Below are 22,875 nucleotides of genomic sequence, written 5' to 3'. Positions count from 1 at the left end.
GCAGAGCATACACCTTGGTTTTCCCTTGCAGTCGCTGGCAAAGTGTCCCTCTATTCCGCATTTCCTGCACAGTTTGGATCTATCTGGCCCCAAGCAGCCTTTCGCCAGGTGGCCGAAGTTTAAACACTTGAAACATCGCTCCAGTTGCTTGGGAACAGGCGGAATGATTCTAAAACGACCCACAGCCCAGCAGACGTTTATACTCTCTAACTTCAGCAACTTGTTCGCTGCGTCCGTTGAGAGACGAATCGTTGCGGTCTGCGTCCCGCGATACGCCTTTCGTAGTCGGATTTTCATCGGAACTTTGCCCAGGATGTTTTCCTCCTCCAACTTCTGACGTAGGTCTATCTCGGTGATGAACAGACTGAGGTTCCTGCATTCTATCGATGCCTCGGAGGATAAGGCCCTTACGTTCGCTCCATCGCCGTGAACCCTTTCTACAAGATCCTTGAATGCTGAGCTCCTGATTTCTACCTTCTACTCTCTAGTCTCTACTCTCTACTCTCTCTACTCTCTACTCTCTACTCTCTACTCTCTCTCTCTCTACTCTCTACTCTCTCTACTCTCCACTCTCTCTACTCTCTTTACTTTCTACTCTCTACTATCTCTACTCTCTAATCTGTGCTCTCTCTACTCTCCCTACTCTCTAATCTCTCTACTCTCTCTACTCTCCCTACTCTCTAATCTCTCTACTCTCTCTACTCTCCCTATTTTCTACTCTCTCTACTCTCTATTCTCTCTACTTTCTACTCATTCTACTCTCCTTACTCTCTACTCTCTCCACTCTCTCTACTCTCTCTTCACTCCTCATACTCTCCCTACTCTCTACTCTCTCTACTCTCTACTCTCTCTACTCTCTACTCTCTACTATCTCTACTCTTTACTCTCTCTACTCTCTTTACTTTCTACTCTCTACTATCTCTACTCTCTACTCTGTGCTCTCTCTACTCTCCCTACTCTCTCATCTCTCTACTCTCTCTATTTTCTACTCTCTCTACTCTCTATTCTCTCTACTTCCTACTCATTCTACTCTCCTCACTCTCTACTCCCTCCACTCTCTCTACTCTCTCTTCACTCTTCATACTCTTCCTACTCTCTACTCTCTCTACTCTCTATACTCTCTACTCTCTACTCTCTCTACTCTCTACTCTCTACTCTCCACTCTCCACTCTCTCTACTCTCTTTACTTTCTACTCTCTACTATCTCTACTCTCTACTCTGTGCTCTCTCTACTCTCCCTACTCTCTCATCTCTCTAATCTCTCTACTCTCCCTATTTTCTACTCTCTCTACTCTCTATTCTCTCTACTTTCTACTCATTCTACTCTCCTTACTCTCTACTCTCTTCACTCTCTCTACTCTCTCTTCATTCCTCATACTCTCCCTAGTCTCTACTCTCTCTACTTTCTCTACTCTCTCTACTCTCTACTCTCTACTCTCTACTCTCTCTACTCTCTACTCTCTCTACTCTCCACTCTATCTACTCTCTTTACTTTCTACTCTCTACTATCTCTACTATCTCTACTCTCTACTCTGTGCTCTCTCTACTCTCCCTACTCTCTAATCTCTCTACTCTCTCTACTCTCCCTATTTTCTACTCTCTCGTCTCTACCACTCGTCTTCTCCTTGCCCTTACGTTTCGCGCGTTCCTGTGATTGCTTGTATTGAATAGCTGTTTGCTGTGGTAGCGCAGACAAAATGTATGGGAAAGTATGTATTTCTTTCTTTCAATTTTCATGTAGAGCATACAAAAATTGCTGAGGATATTTACTATTAATTCGTGTATTTGGAATCAAAATCCATCAATTAATTGAAAAGGTATTAACGTTCAAATACTGAACACTTTTTCACATCGAAATATTGAAATGGGCCCCTATATTGAAAGGTTAGACGTAGCCCAGCAAACATTAAATCGCGTAACAAGCGTATATATAACATCATATGCCCTAAAATTTGGTTGGCATATAATGCGCCTAACTGGCATATGCATGCAAAAGTGGAGGCCATATACATACATGGCAAATGCTTACCGAATTTGTTTGGATGAATATGCCACTTTGACCGACTATAATAGCGATTATGTTGAAATTGAATTGCGATCTAATATGAATATATTCATGAATTGTCAAAGCACCAAATACGACTTCTTTCACACCCATATACGATTTATTACAGACATAGAAAAAAAACAAGCAAAATATTTTCGTGAAATATTTATTAAAGCCTCACGAATTGCCATTTTTATATATGAATATTTATGTTTGTAGAAATAATAATTGTTTGATTGACTTGTGTTGGGAGTGGAATATGAATGTTTAAAATGGCACAGATGATGTTTGGTAAAAACTGCTCCGATGCGGTTCGAACTCCGGTCGTCTGGATTATCATCCACCAGCTATCTCGCGCGGCTATCTGAAATTTGATTCAACAGTGGTTAATACTTTCGAGTGCATCAGCCTTTCATTGACATTTCAATATGATGTAATATGTTCTTTATTAGGATCTAATATGATTTACTGTTTCATGATTTTCTGCAACATGCAACACGATTTACTACAGTACTGAATCGATTAAAATTATACGCTTATACGACACACAAACTGCATCAGCGTAATATACTCATATGATGCGGATTAAATATATTTTACGACAATGTACATCATAAAATTGATGTTTATTACACTGAATTGCGACTTAATTTGATAATGGCGCGCACCGCGCACAGATTCCAACATGTTAACGTATTAACTTGTTCAATGATGATGAGTTAATAGTACAGCACTGAATTTATATTCGTAGATGATTGAATTCACGATAAAAATCAATATTTTGGAGAGCGTTAGCAATAATAAACCGAACTAGCCAAGAAGGTTCAAGGTTTATATGCTGATTTCCCCCAGGTACCTTGAATTTGAAATCTCTGTTAGGGAATACATGTCGGTGGAAACAAAAGCTCCCCATGTATTTGCAATGCCGATTTCCTCCAGGCAGCTTGGTTTTGATGTCTCTGTTTAGGGAACACACTTCGGTGGGAACAAAAGTTCCCTTTACTTTGATGTATTTGCAATGCCGATTTCTCTGTATCTTCAATTTCAACTAATCAGAACGAGGTATTTCCGTTTGGAGATTTTTCGATTGTTTGATAGTTGATTTCATATGATATATTATTTCATCCATTGTAATGAATTGTTATGGAGTGCTCAGATCGATTGATGCAAATATCTCGTAAATCCATCAGGAAAATACTGACTAACAGCTGTATGTACATGAGCCGCCGCATGTGTCGTCAATTTCGACCAATCAGAAGTGGGTATTTCCGTAAGGATAGAGGTTGCGATTTTTCAATTGTTCAATAGTTAGTTTCACGACATATATTATTTTATTCAATGTAAAAAATTTCTATGGAGTGCCGCAATTGATTGACGCAAAAATCTCTTCAATCCATCATGACAATTTTCACGATGTGCTCGATTTTCGATTTTCAATTTGTACCCCAATATGTTGCCGAAAGACGTAATCCTACGTCAAAAATATATTATCTAGCACTTCGATGGTGCTCCCTTGGTCGAGTCGAGATGGTGCTCCCTTGGCCGAGTGGTTAGCGTCACAACTAACATGCCGGGTGTTCGGGTTCGATTCCCGTTCTGGTCGGGGGAATTTTTCGTCAAAGAAATTTCCTCCGACTTGCACTGTGATCACGCGTATTCTAGAGCTTGCCACTCAGAATGCATTCAAGGCGTGTTATTTGGCATAGAAATCTCAACTAAGTACTAATAAAAATGACGCAAGTAATACTACGTTGAGACGGCGAAGTTCCTCTAGGAACGTTAGTGCCATTGAAGAAGAAGAAGCACTTCGATGTTTATTTAAAATTATATTTGAAGTAACTTTTATCGATGTCTGGTCAACGAATATTCGCTCGATTAATCGAATACTTATAGACATTTCCTCGAATGAATCGGTTATTGCAATATGCCCCCACGAAAATTTTAGACATTTCTAGGTTCAAGGTTTATATGCTGATTTCCCCCTTGAATTTGAAATCTCTGTTAGGGAATACATGTCGGTGGAAACAAAAGCTCCCCATGTATTTGCAATGCCGATTTCCTCCAGGCAGCTTGGTTTTGATGACTCTGTTTAGGGAACACACTTCGGTGGGAACAAAAGTTCCCTTTACTTTGATGTCTTTGCAATGCCGATTTCTCTGTATCTTCAATTTCGACTAATCAGAACGAGGTATTTCCGTTTGGAGATTTTTCGATTGTTTGATAGTTGATTTCATATGATATATTATTTCATCCATTGTAATGAATTGTTATGGAGTGCTCAGATCGATTGATGCAAATATCTCGTAAATCCATCAGGAAAATACTGACTAACAGCTGTATGTACATGAGCCGCCGCATGTGTCGTCAATTTCGACCAATCAGAATCGGGTATTTCCGTAAGGATAGAGGTTGCGATTTTTCAATTGTTCAATAGTTAGTTTCACGACATATATTATTTTATTCAATGTAAAAAATTTCTATGGAGTGCCGGAATTGATTGACGCAAAAATCACTTCAATCCATCATGAAATGTCTTAGCAATAAGCGTGTGAAATTGGACCATTTTCACGATGTGCTCGATTTTCGATTTTCAATTTGTACCCCAATATGTTCCCGAAAGACGTAATCCTACGTCAAAAATATATTATCTAGCACTTCGATGGTGCTCCCTTGGTCGAGTCGAGATGGTGCTCCCTTGGCCGAGTGGTTAGCGTCGTAACTAACATGCCGGGTGTTCGGGTTCGATTCCCGTTCTGGTCGGGGAAATTTTTCGTCAAAGAAATTTCCTCCGACTTGCACTGTGATCACGCGTATTCTAGAGCTTGCCACTCAAAATGCATTCAAGGCGTGTTATTTGGCATAGAAATCTCAACTAAGTACTAATAAAAATGACGCAAGTAATACTACGTTGAGACGGCGAAGTTCCTCTAGGAACGTTAGTGCCATTGAAGAAGAAGAAGCACTTCGATGTTTATTTAAAATTATATTTTACGTAGCTTTTATCGATGTCTGGTCAACGAATATTCGCTCGATTAATCGAATACTTATAGACATTTCCTCGAATGAATCGGTTATTGCAATATGCCCCCACGAAAATTTTAGACATTTCTAGACGTGATATGATGGTTGTTAGTTGTTAGTAGAAAATGTAAAAATAAACAGAATTTTTGATCATAGTTTTATATAGTTTTTGTGGTAAGTGGAAAACAGTAAAATAAACTCTTTTGTTTCAAAACAAATTGATAGTCCTGAGAAGGACTGGAATGGTTTAATGGGTTGTACGGAATCTGCTGCGTCGGATGTAGCAGTTTAGTTTTGGTAGCGGTAGCTTTTACGGATTCGCTGATGCTTTCCTTGACTTTGGCGCCATCGGCTTCTGTGCGTCGATTTGCGAGGGTTTGATTGGCACAACCACGACGAGCTAAACGATGGATAGCGAGTTGTGATACCATGCACTTTGCTCCTCTGCCTCCTTTGCCGCATCCAATTGTTGATGTGAAGAGGAGCGCACCAGCAATGCACACTAGATTTAATTCGATGCTCTCCGCTGCTTCCTCTTCTTTGCTCCCTTTGCCGCACCGTATGGTGTTGGATAATTTGTAGAGCACTGCACACTAGAAGCCCAGATGTTTGCCGATCTGAGCGTTGAACGAGAATGAGAAATCCAAAAATGCTACCGTCAGTTGGTATGTGAGAAATAGGCGCCCCCCATTCGCTCGCCATGCAAATATTTGACTTATCGGGGAACGAAAGAAGCGAAACAGGCGAAAAAGAAATGACGTCAATTTCGACCAATCAGTACCGTTTGGATAGGGGTTGAGATTTTTCAATTGTTCGATAGTTAATTACATGATATAAATTATTTTATTCAAGGTGAAAAATTGTTATAGAGTGCCGCAATGTTTTGATGTAAAAATCTCATCAATCCGTCATGAAATGACTGAGCAATACGTGTTTGAAATTGGACATTTTTCACGATGCGATCGATATTCGTTTTTCAATTTGTACCCCAAAATGTTCCCGAAAGACGTAATCCTACGTCAAAATAGTGTTTACACAAATATCAAACCAAACATTATTTGTCGAAGGCATCTAATCTTTGGCCTCCGGACAAACAATGAATGGTCACCTTTATCGAATGATTTTTTCAGTAAAACTTCTCGTCTGGCAACTCTTAACGTGATTGTAGCCGAATCTGTCAAAACGATGGTCACTCTAATGTACGATTTGTCACGTAGAATCATCGTCTTTAATGAACTAATCCGGAGAAATATTTTCAGAGTTTAGTTGGGAAATTCGTGAAGAAAATACAATAGTGGTTTGACTAAAAACGTTCTGTGATAAAATTCATTATAACGGAACGATCCGACGATGGTGATTATTAACTTTTTCCGAAAGAAGAATATTTCATGTCACACCCAATTAATGACAAAATATGAATCTATTTCTTTGTCCATTTGTAGACGGAACAGCAGATGGACTGTGCATTAGATTTAATGAGAAGACTTCCGCCACAGCAGATCGAGAAAAATTTAATAGATTTGATTGACCTCGCTCCAGCCTTATGCGAAGATTTATTGACATCTGTCGATCAACCATTAAAAATAGCTAAAGATAAAGAAACTGGTAAAGACTACTTGCTGTGCGATTACAACCGTGATGGTGACTCATATAGATCCCCGTGGTCTAATACCTATGATCCACCGTTAGAGGACGGATCCATGCCATCTGAACGTCTTCGTAAATTGGAAATCGAAGCAAATCACGCTTTTGATCAATATCGTGAAATGTACTATGAAGGTGGCGTGTCATCTGCATATTTGTGGGATTTGGATCACGGCTTTGCTGGTGTGATCTTAATTAAAAAAGCTGGAGAAGGAAATTTGAAAACAAAAGGATGTTGGGATTCTATACACGTTGTTGAAGTTCAGGAGAAAAGCTCTGGCAGAACAGCGCATTATAAATTAACTTCGACACACAAACTGCATCAGCGTAATATACTCATATGATGCGGATTAAATATATTTTACGACAATGTACATCATAAAATTGATGTTTATTACACTGAATTGCGACTTAATTTGATAATGGCGCGCACCGCGCACAGATTCCAACATGTTAACGTATTAACTTGTTCAATGATGATGAGTTAATAGTACAGCACTGAATTTATATTCGTAGATGATTGAATTCACGATAAAAATCAATATTTTGGAGAGCGTTAGCAATAATAAACCGAACTAGCCAAGAAGGTTCAAGGTTTATATGCTGATTTCCCCCAGGTACCTTGAATTTGAAATCTCTGTTAGGGAATACATGTCGGTGGAAACAAAAGCTCCCCATGTATTTGCAATGCCGATTTCCTCCAGGCAGCTTGGTTTTGATGTCTCTGTTTAGGGAACACACTTCGGTGGGAACAAAAGTTCCCTTTACTTTGATGTATTTGCAATGCCGATTTCTCTGTATCTTCAATTTCAACTAATCAGAACGAGGTATTTCCGTTTGGAGATTTTTCGATTGTTTGATAGTTGATTTCATATGATATATTATTTCATCCATTGTAATGAATTGTTATGGAGTGCTCAGATCGATTGATGCAAATATCTCGTAAATCCATCAGGAAAATACTGACTAACAGCTGTATGTACATGAGCCGCCGCATGTGTCGTCAATTTCGACCAATCAGAAGTGGGTATTTCCGTAAGGATAGAGGTTGCGATTTTTCAATTGTTCAATAGTTAGTTTCACGACATATATTATTTTATTCAATGTAAAAAATTTCTATGGAGTGCCGCAATTGATTGACGCAAAAATCTCTTCAATCCATCATGACAATTTTCACGATGTGCTCGATTTTCGATTTTCAATTTGTACCCCAATATGTTGCCGAAAGACGTAATCCTACGTCAAAAATATATTATCTAGCACTTCGATGGTGCTCCCTTGGTCGAGTCGAGATGGTGCTCCCTTGGCCGAGTGGTTACCGTCACAACTAACATGCCGGGTGTTCGGGTTCGATTCCCGTTCTGGTCGGGGGAATTTTTCGTCAAAGAAATTTCCTCCGACTTGCACTGTGATCACGCGTATTCTAGAGCTTGCCACTCAGAATGCATTCAAGGCGTGTTATTTGGCATAGAAATCTCAACTAAGTACTAATAAAAATGACGCAAGTAATACTACGTTGAGACGGCGAAGTTCCTCTAGGAACGTTAGTGCCATTGAAGAAGAAGAAGCACTTCGATGTTTATTTAAAATTATATTTGAAGTAACTTTTATCGATGTCTGGTCAACGAATATTCGCTCGATTAATCGAATACTTATAGACATTTCCTCGAATGAATCGGTTATTGCAATATGCCCCCACGAAAATTTTAGACATTTCTAGGTTCAAGGTTTATATGCTGATTTCCCCCTTGAATTTGAAATCTCTGTTAGGGAATACATGTCGGTGGAAACAAAAGCTCCCCATGTATTTGCAATGCCGATTTCCTCCAGGCAGCTTGGTTTTGATGACTCTGTTTAGGGAACACACTTCGGTGGGAACAAAAGTTCCCTTTACTTTGATGTCTTTGCAATGCCGATTTCTCTGTATCTTCAATTTCGACTAATCAGAACGAGGTATTTCCGTTTGGAGATTTTTCGATTGTTTGATAGTTGATTTCATATGATATATTATTTCATCCATTGTAATGAATTGTTATGGAGTGCTCAGATCGATTGATGCAAATATCTCGTAAATCCATCAGGAAAATACTGACTAACAGCTGTATGTACATGAGCCGCCGCATGTGTCGTCAATTTCGACCAATCAGAATCGGGTATTTCCGTAAGGATAGAGGTTGCGATTTTTCAATTGTTCAATAGTTAGTTTCACGACATATATTATTTTATTCAATGTAAAAAATTTCTATGGAGTGCCGGAATTGATTGACGCAAAAATCACTTCAATCCATCATGAAATGTCTTAGCAATAAGCGTGTGAAATTGGACCATTTTCACGATGTGCTCGATTTTCGATTTTCAATTTGTACCCCAATATGTTCCCGAAAGACGTAATCCTACGTCAAAAATATATTATCTAGCACTTCGATGGTGCTCCCTTGGTCGAGTCGAGATGGTGCTCCCTTGGCCGAGTGGTTAGCGTCGTAACTAACATGCCGGGTGTTCGGGTTCGATTCCCGTTCTGGTCGGGGAAATTTTTCGTCAAAGAAATTTCCTCCGACTTGCACTGTGATCACGCGTATTCTAGAGCTTGCCACTCAAAATGCATTCAAGGCGTGTTATTTGGCATAGAAATCTCAACTAAGTACTAATAAAAATGACGCAAGTAATACTACGTTGAGACGGCGAAGTTCCTCTAGGAACGTTAGTGCCATTGAAGAAGAAGAAGCACTTCGATGTTTATTTAAAATTATATTTTACGTAGCTTTTATCGATGTCTGGTCAACGAATATTCGCTCGATTAATCGAATACTTATAGACATTTCCTCGAATGAATCGGTTATTGCAATATGCCCCCACGAAAATTTTAGACATTTCTAGACGTGATATGATGGTTGTTAGTTGTTAGTAGAAAATGTAAAAATAAACAGAATTTTTGATCATAGTTTTATATAGTTTTTGTGGTAAGTGGAAAACAGTAAAATAAACTCTTTTGTTTCAAAACAAATTGATAGTCCTGAGAAGGACTGGAATGGTTTAATGGGTTGTACGGAATCTGCTGCGTCGGATGTAGCAGTTTAGTTTTGGTAGCGGTAGCTTTTACGGATTCGCTGATGCTTTCCTTGACTTTGGCGCCATCGGCTTCTGTGCGTCGATTTGCGAGGGTTTGATTGGCACAACCACGACGAGCTAAACGATGGATAGCGAGTTGTGATACCATGCACTTTGCTCCTCTGCCTCCTTTGCCGCATCCAATTGTTGATGTGAAGAGGAGCGCACCAGCAATGCACACTAGATTTAATTCGATGCTCTCCGCTGCTTCCTCTTCTTTGCTCCCTTTGCCGCACCGTATGGTGTTGGATAATTTGTAGAGCACTGCACACTAGAAGCCCAGATGTTTGCCGATCTGAGCGTTGAACGAGAATGAGAAATCCAAAAATGCTACCGTCAGTTGGTATGTGAGAAATAGGCGCCCCCCATTCGCTCGCCATGCAAATATTTGACTTATCGGGGAACGAAAGAAGCGAAGCAGGCGAAAAAGAAATGACGTCAATTTCGACCAATCAGTACCGTTTGGATAGGGGTTGAGATTTTTCAATTGTTCGATAGTTAATTACATGATATAAATTATTTTATTCAAGGTGAAAAATTGTTATAGAGTGCCGCAATGTTTTGATGTAAAAATCTCATCAATCCGTCATGAAATGACTGAGCAATACGTGTTTGAAATTGGACATTTTTCACGATGCGATCGATATTCGTTTTTCAATTTGTACCCCAAAATGTTCCCGAAAGACGTAATCCTACGTCAAAATAGTGTTTACACAAATATCAAACCAAACATTATTTGTCGAAGGCATCTAATCTTTGGCCTCCGGACAAACAATGAATGGTCACCTTTATCGAATGATTTTTTCAGTAAAACTTCTCGTCTGGCAACTCTTAACGTGATTGTAGCCGAATCTGTCAAAACGATGGTCACTCTAATGTACGATTTGTCACGTAGAATCATCGTCTTTAATGAACTAATCCGGAGAAATATTTTCAGAGTTTAGTTGGGAAATTCGTGAAGAAAATACAATAGTGGTTTGACTAAAAACGTTCTGTGATAAAATTCATTATAACGGAACGATCCGACGATGGTGATTATTAACTTTTTCCGAAAGAAGAATATTTCATGTCACACCCAATTAATGACAAAATATGAATCTATTTCTTTGTCCATTTGTAGACGGAACAGCAGATGGACTGTGCATTAGATTTAATGAGAAGACTTCCGCCACAGCAGATCGAGAAAAATTTAATAGATTTGATTGACCTCGCTCCAGCCTTATGCGAAGATTTATTGACATCTGTCGATCAACCATTAAAAATAGCTAAAGATAAAGAAACTGGTAAAGACTACTTGCTGTGCGATTACAACCGTGATGGTGACTCATATAGATCCCCGTGGTCTAATACCTATGATCCACCGTTAGAGGACGGATCCATGCCATCTGAACGTCTTCGTAAATTGGAAATCGAAGCAAATCACGCTTTTGATCAATATCGTGAAATGTACTATGAAGGTGGCGTGTCATCTGCATATTTGTGGGATTTGGATCACGGCTTTGCTGGTGTGATCTTAATTAAAAAAGCTGGAGAAGGAAATTTGAAAACAAAAGGATGTTGGGATTCTATACACGTTGTTGAAGTTCAGGAGAAAAGCTCTGGCAGAACAGCGCATTATAAATTAACTTCGACTGCAATGTTATGGTTGCAGACGCATAAGCAATCATCCGGAACAATCAATCTTGGTGGAAGCTTGACTAGACAGGTATGAGTATGATATATAGAGATGAAATTATGGTACCAACTAACAAGTTTCGATAATGTGTGTTACATTTTGTTCACTGAAATTTATTTTGTAAAGCATATTTTTTTAAATTATGTCGGTATTATGCAAGTGAAACGCAACTCTACTTTAGAATTTTTCCACAAAAAGATGAAAAAATAGCTAATAATCTGAAATTTACTAAAACATTTCTCTACAGGTCGAGCAGGATGCACCTGTAAGTGAGAGTAGTCCACATATTGCTAATATTGGCCGCATTGTGGAAGACATGGAAAATAAGATTCGCAACACATTGAATGAGATATACTTTGGTAAAACAAAGGACATTGTAAATGGATTAAGAAGTATTCCATCATTGGCCGATACTAATCAACAAGCTGCAATGAAAAAGGATTTAGCCGCTGCGCTGCTTCGGCGAACTGGAAAAGGAGAAAACTGAAAGAAATATGAGTTGTGTATCAATTTGCCGTCATTGTCATCATTAAATTTGTGCTGAATTTCATAGTAGAATGCGTTCAATTGAATGTCTCTTTCTAGCACAATCTGTGTTCTGATGCTGTTGCTGTTGTACGTTCAACAAATCTGATTCAATCCTCTACTATAGCAGAACAGAAAACTGGGAAAGTTTATTACTGATTACAGATAATGATGTTTGTAATGCTAATAATAGTGAATAAAAATTATTTTAATGGTGTTAAGAACTACAGCAAGTTGACTATATTCATTTCAGTTTGAATAATCTCATAGAGATGCGCTCTCAGAAGGTAAATCGACTTCATACCAGCATGATAGCAGACAATGTAACATCAAGCATATCCAACCTAAAATGTTCACATGTTAATCATGTGTTCTTTAATACTTTAATTTGGGTAACATTTCAAAATATTAGGCTGTCAAAAAAGTCCTGCGGTATTTCCGCGAGGTGTCGTAAGCGCGTAGTTCTAGTTGTATTCATTGTATCGAGTCATACTATAGCTTGTTGGAAAGGTATTTTTGCGCGCTATAATATAGTCCTTGGCAGAGTTTTGTTTGGTTAGGTCGTTTGTGAGTTATAGTGTCGTAAATATGGAGCAAAATAAAGAGAAAATCCGACATTTTACTACTATGACAAAGGCAAAAATGCATCTCAACCTGCCAATAAAATTTGTGCAGTTTATGGACCCGATACAGTTTCCATTTCCACCGCACAACGATGGTTTCAACGTTTTCGTTCTGGTGTAGAGGTCGTCGAAGATGCGCCACGCTCCGGAAGGCCTGTCGTCGAAAATTGCGACAAAATCGCTGAATTAGCCGAGAAAGACCGGCATAGTAGCAGCCGTAGCATCGGCCAAGAGCTGGGGATAAGTCATCAAACCGTTATTAACCATTTGAAAAAGCTTGGATTCACAATGAAGCTCAATGTATGGGTGCCACACACGTTGACGCAAAAAAACATATTTGACCGTATCGACGCATGTGAATCGCTGCTGAATCGCAACAAAATCAATCCGTTTCTGAAGCGGATGGTGACTGGCGATGAAAAGTGGGACACTTACGACAACGTGAAGCGCAAACGGTCGTGGTCGAAGCCCGCTGAAGCGGCTCAGACGGTGGCCAAGCCCTCATTAACGGCCAGGAAGGTTCTGCTGTGTGTTTGGTGGGATTGTCAAGGAATAATCTATTATGAGCAGCTTCCCTATGGCCAAACGCTCAATTCGGACCTGTACTGCCAACAACTGGACCGCTTGAAGGTAGCATTCATGATGAAGAGACCATCTTTGATGAATAGAGGCCGCATTGTCTTCCATCAGGACAACGCCAGGCCACACACTTCTTTGGTGACGCGCCAGAAGCTCCGGGAGCTCGGATGGGAGGTTCTTTTGCATCCGCCGTATAGTCCGGACCTTGCACCAAGTGACTACCACCTGTTTTTGTCCATGGCGAACGAGCTAGGTAGTCAGAAGTTAGCCACAAAGAGGCCTATGAAAATTGGCTATCCGAGTTTTTTTGCCAATTAGGAAGCGAGCTTCTATAACAGGGGTATTATGAAGTTGGCATCTCGTTGGAACAAGTCATCGAACAAAACGGCGCATATTTGACTTAAAACAGATGATTGTAACTAATTTTATGAACAAATGAAAATTCAAAAAAAAAACCGCAGGACTGTTTTTGACAGCCTAATATGTAATTAGCAACACGTGACGTTCGAGGAAAAGCCTCGTTTCGATCAGATTTAATCGATTTACATAATACGAATGTTTACTCGATGTGTTAATAATAGGGATCGAATCGAATGCTCGATTCGATTTAAATAATAGTGTTAAATGTAGTTGGTCTTTCCGACCGCAATTATTGACGCAGGCTAGGACTTCAATATTATACTATATGAACCTTCTGAATATTATTACAGGAACTGGATCTTGTATATGTACGTTAGGGTGGCAATGTATGTATGGAAAAAAAAATCATCGAATTTGAAAAACCGGCCATGTACATGAGGGTGCCAACGAAAATGGTCACCCTATGCAAAATATCAGCTCAATCGGACTTAAGCGAAAGTGGCGCAAAGCGGTAAAAGTTTGAGATTTTTGAAAATCGAAAAATTACCCAAAGGAGGAGTAAAGGAAATCGGGATTTTCGAAATTTTTGTTTTGATGCCAAATGTCTTAAAATTGCATGAAACGTCGAAGAATTTATTTTGCCAAAAACTATGGATGGGTTATACCTATGATATAACCGCAAGGTTGACGTAGGACTGCCGTTGGCTTAGTATTGTATTACATACAATTATATTTCTTCAATTAGCAATAATACCATCTCGATTGTTCTTCATTGGGTACGATATCGTCGCTGCGCAGAGCTAGCTTTTGTGCGTATTGATAAAATTATTGATAATAAAACAATTAACGAATTCAATTGCGAACAAATCCCCATTGAGGTCAATTCAAGCATTATGGTAGGAGTTATCGCAGCCATTTTGCCGATTTCTTGGTTTCGGAATCTGTATTGGGAAAACACATTCCGGTTTGCAAAATGCGAGTACAAAAGTACCCATAACTTGCATCCTTTTTGAAATGCTGATTTCCCCAGGCTCCATGGTTTTGAAATCTGTGTTAGAGAAACATTCCAATTTGCAGAAACGCAAGCGAGTGCAAAAGTACCCGCAGCTTGCATCTATTTTGCAATGCCGATTTCCCCAGGTTCCATGGTTTTGAAATCTGTTATGTTAGGAAAACATTCCGAATTGCAGAAACGCGAGCGAGTACATTTCAATAGCCTGTTCTGAAAGCAATTTTACGGCTATTGAAACAAGTTTTTGGATCAAAAAGCAGCAAGTATATAAAGCGTAGACATTTTATCTTCCAAATGAAGTGTTTATCATACCATTTCGTTCAGTTGTTTAGGAGCTATTTTGGCTCAAAATCTCGTTGTTCCAGCGTAACGATTTCATTTTCGAAACTTTGAACTTACACCCCAGTATAGAAATGAAAGATGTAGTCCTACGTCAAAATCGGCACTTTGGGACTTATTTTTTTTCGGAATACGAAACGAAAAGTATGGTTTAGGGTGCTGTAGGGTTCTACTCGCGATACAATATAATTACGACATCTTGAGATGCATTACCTACTCAGAACTATAGGGACCTTGGTTAGAAAGTGAGAGAAAAGAAACGGGACAGTCGGTGAAAGTACGCAGAGATGGTTAGGCTAAGGTTACTTTGGATAGGAGTACGCACGAAAATTTGATTGTACGAATAGAAACAAACAATTTTGTTCGATAGAAGCTGACGAATACGAACGAAGCAAGGGGGAAGCAATGTAACCACACCAATACAACTCAATGTGGTTGTTTAGCTTCCCTATTGCATACAATTCGTACGACCACTTTTCTGCATCCAGTGTCACCGCCGCCTTAGATGCAGCTGCGTAGTGATTAAATAAAGGAAGTTATATTACATGTAATGGGCACCTTACACGATCAACCGGATTGACAATAAGTGTCTTCAATATCGTGACAGCTAGGCTTTCAACATCTGATCTAACCTCAATCAATATTTTTCCACCTTACACGGTCAATATCGCCCTCAACCCGAGACAACGAAAATATCCGCGATGGCTAGTGGCGACATTCGAGTTTGGGATCCAAACTATTCTCTATCAGATTAGAAGGCTAAAAGGCAATTTTCAATTGGTAAAATTTGAATGAAAATATCTACTTGGTATTATTTAATAAGTTGAAGCGCGTAGTCCTAACCTTAACTTAACCTACTTCCTCTGAATTTTCAGATATTCCTACTAAACAGTATTATTATAATATAACGTCAATTTCAGACATAATTTTTGTATGGGATTTTCTCACCACTTGCAGAAAAAAAAAGTGATTTGCATTCACATAGAATACTAATTTGATTCGTAAAAGTTAATTTTCATTCATAATTTACACTTTAGAATTCGGTTTTTCTTCTCAAAAATACATCATAATACTCGTTTCACAAATACAGACTGTTCCTTTCAGTTTCAGAGATGCCAGATTATTTTAGTTTGCCAAAATATATGCAAGTTATTTTATCTGCAAGCAAATGTTTTTATTCCATAAATGAGACTATGACAGTAGAACCCCGATTATCCGCGAGCGGGTGATCCGCCCTGCGGATTATTCGTGACTGCGAGTTCCATAGTAAATCAATAGGCCTTTCCGGAATTTGTTAGTGAGTGGTAGGCCCATGCTCTTTTGTTGTGGTCATGGCTTTTACATTATTTAGCCACTGGTGTACACGACCTTATAGATGGATAGTTGATTGATTTTTGTATTGATAGAACATAGTTTTTATGTTGAAACATCTCTTTTCGTGTTTGCATTTTTTTGTCCTTTAATGGGTCATCGCGATATTCGTTAATCGCGGTGAGTTTGCCCGACTATTCCGCGGATAATCGGGATTCTACTGTAGCTTGAATTAACACATGATGTTTTTTCATCTGTGATTTCCCCAGATCTTCTCATTCTCCAAATTTTATAGCGGAGTGTGAAGAAACACACAACCCGCTCACTAGCGCAAAGAATGACCGAGTTCAACGTTAAAAAATTCCTAAAACGTTGTTAAGTTTCATCCACTCTCTCACCATCACATTGTCAGTTTACTTTGAAGTTTTGATTTGTATCGTGAAAAGTACCGTATTTTGCTATTCAAAGTATCGGTTTTCCAAACCAAAAGCTTCCATTTATGATTCCTACAATTTCAGTAGTTTATAAATTTTAATTGCAATCGCAAAAAAGACTAACAAAAATTAAATGTGCGCTTGCATATCTGGCAACTCAGTCTGGAAGTCCGTGAGGTAAAACGTCAACATCATGCATCTATATGAAATGTCACGATATTGATGCTCGAAAATCAGAAAATCCGGATTTCTGCGTCGTCGGCCATGTTCAGCTGTCATTATGCTCTCAAATGTCATCATATTGTCAATAAAGTTGACCGTGTAAGGTCCGCTTAAGGTCCGCTTAACAAAACGGTGTTTTATTACCCGCAGACCGGAGCAAGGAAAGTGCAGTGGAAGGTAAAACGTAATGTCAGAATTGCCGTTCGGACCAAGATGGTGGAGTTAACAGGTGGCTCGTAATTTACACTATTTAGAAAAGACGTATGAGGAATGGCAAGACGAAAAGTTTGGATTTGTTTAGGTTATTACTTACGTTGGTATGGTTACATTTGATTTCGTCGAAGGTATTTGAAGCAGTATAATAAATAAACAGTTGTCGTTGAAAATAGTAACCTAGTAACCTTTATGCATATGCTTCCGCCAGCTTGCTCGGCTAATGTGATATGATTTATTCAGGGAATGCTTTGATCGTGGTACCACCACTGGCGCATAATTTGAAGCTTTGTTTTTTGTGCTGGTTCATAACGGCAATCAACCGTGCCGGTGAAACTGTAGTCAATGTTTAGTGTTGTTTGTATACCATCTATGTAAATAAATTCAAACTTACGGGATAGGTCCGAACCAAGGAAAGTGAAGTGGAAGGTAAAACGTAATGTCAGAATGTTTTTCATGAATAACTATGTTCCACTAGTTAAGCTCTTTCATTTGATACCCTTGTTGATGGGATTTTGAGAAAATATGTAACCCGCCATTCTGTGGTGGCGGCCATTTTGAGTTTGCATTTCTCATGAATAACTGTGTTCTACTAGTCAAGTCCTTTCATTTGATACCCACATTGATCGGGTTTCGGGATCGGAATTCGAACGCCGAGTGCTCAGAACAATATACGTTGGTGTACAGGAAAGCGGAGTATGGAGAAGGAGAATGAACCACGAACTGGCGCAACTCTACGGCGAACCCAGCATTCAGAAAGTCGCCAAGGCTGGACGAGTGCGATGGGCAGGGCATGTTGCAAGATTGCCGGACAGCAGCCCTGCAAAGATGGTGTTCGCGTCGAATCCGGTAGGAACAAGAAGGAGAGGAGCCCAGCGAGCGAGGTGGTTGGACCAGGTGGAGCAGGACTTGGCAAGAATCGGTGCAGCCGGGAGTTGGAGAACTGCAGCCATGAATCGGGACTATTGGCGAAAAATTGTGAAGAAGATCTAATCTCTCAATGGGATGTAGTATCATTATAAATAAATAAATAAATAAATAAAAAATTGATCGGGTTTAAAGAAAATATGTAATCCGCCATTTTGTGGTGGCGGCCATTTTGGATTTGAATTTCTCATGAAAAAATGTGTTCTACTAGTCAAGACCTTTCCTTTGATACCCATGTTGATGGGATTTTGAGAAAATATGTGAACCGCCATTTTATGGTGGCGGCCATTTTGGATTTGCATTTCTCATGAGTAACTGTGTTCTACTAGTCAAGGCCTTTCATTTGATACCCATATTAAAAGGGTTTTGAGAAAATATGTGATCCGTCATTTTGTGATGGCGGCCATTTCGGATTTGCATTTCCCATGAATAACTGTTGATGGGATTTTGAGAAAATATGTAATCCGCCATTCTGTTGTGGCGGCCATTTTGAATTTGCATTTCTCATGGATAACTGTGTTCTACTAATCAAGTCCTTTCATTTGATACCCATATTGATAGGGTTTTGAGAAAATATGTGATCCGCCATTTTGTGGTGGCGGCCATCGTGGATTTGCATTTCTCATGAATAACTGTGTTCTACTAGTCAAGCCCTTTCATTTGATACCAATATTGACCGGACTTTGAGAAAATTTGTGAACCACCGTTTTGTGGAGGCGGCCATTTTGGATTTGCATTCCTCATGCAAAACTGTGTTCTACTAATCAAGTCCTTTCATTTGATACCCATATTGATAGGGTTTTGAGAAAATATGTGATCCGCCATTTTGTGGTGGCGGCCATCGTGGATTTGCATTTCTCATGAATAACTGTGTTCTACTAATCAAGTCCTTTCATTTGATACCCATATTGATAGGGTTTTGAGAAAATATGTGATCCGCCATTTTGTGGTGGCGGCCATCGTGGATTTGCATTTCTCATGAATAACTGTGTTCTACTAGTCAAGCCCTTTCATTTGATACCAATATTGACCGGACTTTGAGAAAATATGTGAACCACCGTTTTGTGGAGGCGGCCATTTTGGATTTGCATTCCTCATGCAAAACTGTGTTCTACTAGTCAAGCCCTTTGATTTGATACCCATGTTGATGGGGTTTTGAGAAAATATGTAATCCGCCATTTTGTAGCAGCCGCAATCTTGGATTTCTAAAATAATGAAATACCCAGTTTTATAATGACTGCAGAGATAAAGGTGTGTTCCAAATTTCAGACCAATCGGTCAACAGGAAGGGGGTTAAATTTCTTTTAATGTGGTAAAGCGCTACAAACAAACATGTTACAAACATACAAATTACAGAGCAAGCCTAATAACACCGTTTAATAATTGTCTTCACCATAGCCGAAAAAGATTTTTCCCCTTCCAGTACAAATAAATATATGGCACCACTGAAACTGCCTGGCATTTCGATTTCACACAAATGTCTAATATGACGCACTGTTTGGAAGAAATTGTCATTTATCTATTGGTGCCAGTATCTAGAAAATTTTCTATTCGCAGGCATGGCCAATTACTTGTGCGATACTTGCGCAAGTAACTGGAACCGGGTGTTTACATGGCTCTAATAACTAGACTCTAGTGATTGGATTCTTCTACTAGCGCGTCGACTGGCACCGTCCAAATCAGCCTTAAGGCTGATTTAGACGATGCCAGTCAGTGCTCTGGTTGAAGTATCCAGTGAATAGAAAACAGACACTCTGTTCAAGATAGAGGCCAATTACTTGTTCGATACTGGTACAAGTAACTTGGACAGAGTGTCTGTTCTCTGTTCACTGGATACCTCAACTAGAGCGCTGACTGGCATCGTCTAAATCAGCCTTTAACGGGATGGAAATCGTCGAAAAAGCAACACCATTAACAACTGTCATGCGAGCTGATGATGCACTCGCTGATCGAGATGGAAAATGAAAGGTGGGAAGCTTTTTAAATCTGTTACGTCACAGATTTTGTTTATGTATGTTACTTTTCTTATAATAGTCCACTACATAGGAAAAGTGTTGTTATTAAAAGTAAAAATAAGCAGATGAAATGAACAAATTAGTATTTTTTCTTAAATCAATGCTAGCGTTCAAAATCATAGGGGCCCAACTGAAATTTTAGCAGAAACTGAAATTTCAGTATTGTTGAGGTGTTCTAAACTTTATTTCAATCTTATTTTACTTCTCGTTACATCGACCAAAAACGTAAATGAACAAAGTCAGAGTTACAAAATCGTTTCTTCCTTTGGCGGAAAACATTTTACAGCGCATGAGAAAAAAGTAGCCATCCTAGTTTTAGACGAATGAAGTGTTCAGCACCCTAATTGTGGAAAAAGGAATTACAATTGCTAACAAGAGATAAACTACCATGAAGATGCTCTAAAATCCAAACATAGTAAAAATTGGAATACTAATTCTGATATAAGAAGAAATAACAAAAATGAAACATTTTGGATCGTGACATGTTCTGTTTATTTTTCAATGGTGAATGTAACGCGAAAAATATTTTTTGGAAATATGTAATTATTTTCTGTATATCCTCTTTCAACGTTATTCGTTGACACATTCAATTTTGTACCATTTGAGTAACTGACTGTTATGCCTGGTATGTGAACTTCTTATCTTCCTGGCTACTAATACAATCAAAGTTTAACACAAGCAAAACCCGTGAATCTTCCCACCTTCTATTTTTCTGATGCACCGACACCATTGCGTGGAAATGACAGTAGGGATAAGTCAGTTAGGCCGACTGAAATCAGCACACCCAAGAAGAACACAGATGCGACGAACAGACCAAAACGTGAGAGAAAATTGCCAAGCAAATATGATGAGTTTGTCATGGAAAATTAATTTTATAAAGAAGGGAAGATGTTACATTAGGTTTTAGTCGGGTACTCATCTGATTCACCCTTTCATTCACACCTTGTATTCACCATCTTGATTCCCGCTCTAACTTGTATCAGTTCAATAAAGCTCTTTTTATCGAACAGTCGCGCTAGTATTTTGCTCTGAACCATATCCGAAACAAAAATAAATAGACTAACGGTCTATGGTCACTGTAGACTGAAAACTTCCTTCCATATAAGTATGGTCTGAAATGTTTGACAGCCCACACCATAGCCAATAGTTCAACTCAAAGTTTACGTTTTTCCTTGTTAATTTGTTCAAAGGTGCACATATTTTTGCGAAGTCTTTAATATGCTTGCGATAATAATTCGCAAAAGCTACAAATCTCTTAATTTCATCTGCATTAGAAGGAATCGGCCAGTTTTTAACTGCTTCTATTTTCGCAGGGTCAGGTTTGATACCTTCGGCAGATATATAATGGCCTAGGTATAGTAATTCTTTCTTCAGAAAATTACATTTTGTGGGATTAAGTCTTAAATTTACATCCCTTAATTTTTGAAAAACTGAAATTAAATTTTGGTTATGATCTTGAAGTGTTTTGCCGAAAATAATTTTGTCATATTTAGATGACAGATGATGAAACATTTATATAGGTTTAATCCAGACATAGCGACAGTCATTAGTCTTGAAAAACTTGAAGGGCTAGTCTTAAGACCCATAGGTAGTCTGGTCATTTGGTATTGGCCTGTAGGTGTTGAAAATGCTGTTATGTGCCTATCTTCTTCTCTAAGTTGGCATTGATAATATCCTTGGGATAAGTCAAGATGACTGAAATATTTTGCACCAGCAAGTGAATCGATAATATGTTCAATGTTTGGTAGGGGGAATTTATCATCCTCTAACACATTGTTTAATTTTCGATAATCGATTACTAGTCGTCATTTTTTCTCGTCGTTGGCAGACTTTTTCGGTACTAAAAGAATTGGACTATTCCATTCGGATCGTGCTTTTTCGATGATTCGATCGTTAAGCATCTTATCAATTTGGGTGTCTACTTCCTTTTTCTGAGAGGCTGGCAGTCTGTATGGTTTGCTATATACAGGCTGAGTGTTCGCTCACACAGATATAGATGGACAATACACATTGGTTGTCTCTAATCTATCATTTTCTAAACAAAAGATGTCTGCATATTTCAAGCAAATTTTGCTTATTAGTTGTTTCTCATCAGGTGGTAAATGGTTCAGTTTTAGTTCTCTTAATAGTTTCTCTACAACCAAATAAATTCAAACTTACGGGATAGGTCCGAACCAAGGAAAGTGAAGTGGAAGGTAAAAAGTAATGTCAGAATTGCCGTTCGGACCTATCCCGTAAGTTTGAATTTATTTACATAGATGGTATCCAAACAACACTAAACATTGACTACAGTTTCGCCGGCACGGTTGATTGCCGTTGTGAACCAGCACGAAAAGCAAAGCTGCAAATTATGCGCCAGTGGCGGTACCACGATCAAAGCATTCCCTGAATAAATCATATCACATTAGCCAAGCCAGCTAGCGGAAGCATATGTATAAAGGTTACTAGGTTACTATTATGAACGACAACTGTTTATTTATTATACTGCTTCAAACACCTTCGACGAAATCAAATGTAACCATACCAACGTAAGTAATAACATAAACAAATCCAAACTCTTCGTTTTGCCATTCCTCATACGTCTTTTCTAAATAGTGTAAATTACGAGCCACCTGTTAACTCCACCATCTTGCTTGTTAACAAGATAATCCAATAGGCTAATAGTTTCTTTTAAGCCGGGTTCAGACGGTGCGAGTAAGCATACGAGTCGGTCTAGTCAGTTACTGCAGTGCAGCTACTCACACCGTGTGAACACATCATGCCAGTTATTGTCATGTGTGATCCGGCGTGCGAGCTACTTCAAAGATTTTTGAATTTACT

General features: G+C 38.9%; 2 protein-coding genes across 2 annotated transcripts; both read left to right on the top strand.

The window, feature by feature from the left end:
- Positions 1-6,250: 6,250 nt before the first annotated feature.
- LOC129777205 (F-actin-capping protein subunit beta-like) lies at positions 6,251-7,071 on the top strand. The gene is made up of 2 exons (XM_055783336.1): positions 6,251-6,421; positions 6,511-7,071. The coding sequence occupies exons 1-2, from the start codon at positions 6,419-6,421 to the stop codon at positions 7,054-7,056; spliced, it is 549 nt and encodes a 182-aa protein (XP_055639311.1). The 5' UTR covers positions 6,251-6,418; the 3' UTR covers positions 7,057-7,071.
- Positions 7,072-10,683: 3,612 nt separating this feature from the next.
- On the top strand, positions 10,684-12,249 carry LOC129777204 (F-actin-capping protein subunit beta). Its single transcript, XM_055783335.1, has 4 exons — positions 10,684-10,851; positions 10,941-11,525; positions 11,743-11,993; positions 12,081-12,249. The coding sequence occupies exons 1-3, from the start codon at positions 10,849-10,851 to the stop codon at positions 11,980-11,982; spliced, it is 828 nt and encodes a 275-aa protein (XP_055639310.1). The 5' UTR covers positions 10,684-10,848; the 3' UTR covers positions 11,983-11,993; positions 12,081-12,249.
- Positions 12,250-22,875: the final 10,626 nt, after the last annotated feature.

Source organism: Toxorhynchites rutilus, chromosome 3, assembly GCF_029784135.1.
Source record: "Toxorhynchites rutilus septentrionalis strain SRP chromosome 3, ASM2978413v1, whole genome shotgun sequence".
NCBI classification, from domain to species: Eukaryota; Metazoa; Arthropoda; class Insecta; order Diptera; family Culicidae; genus Toxorhynchites; species Toxorhynchites rutilus.
The sequence above is the reverse complement of the archived record's forward strand: the minus strand, read 5'-3'. Positions and strand labels throughout refer to the sequence as shown.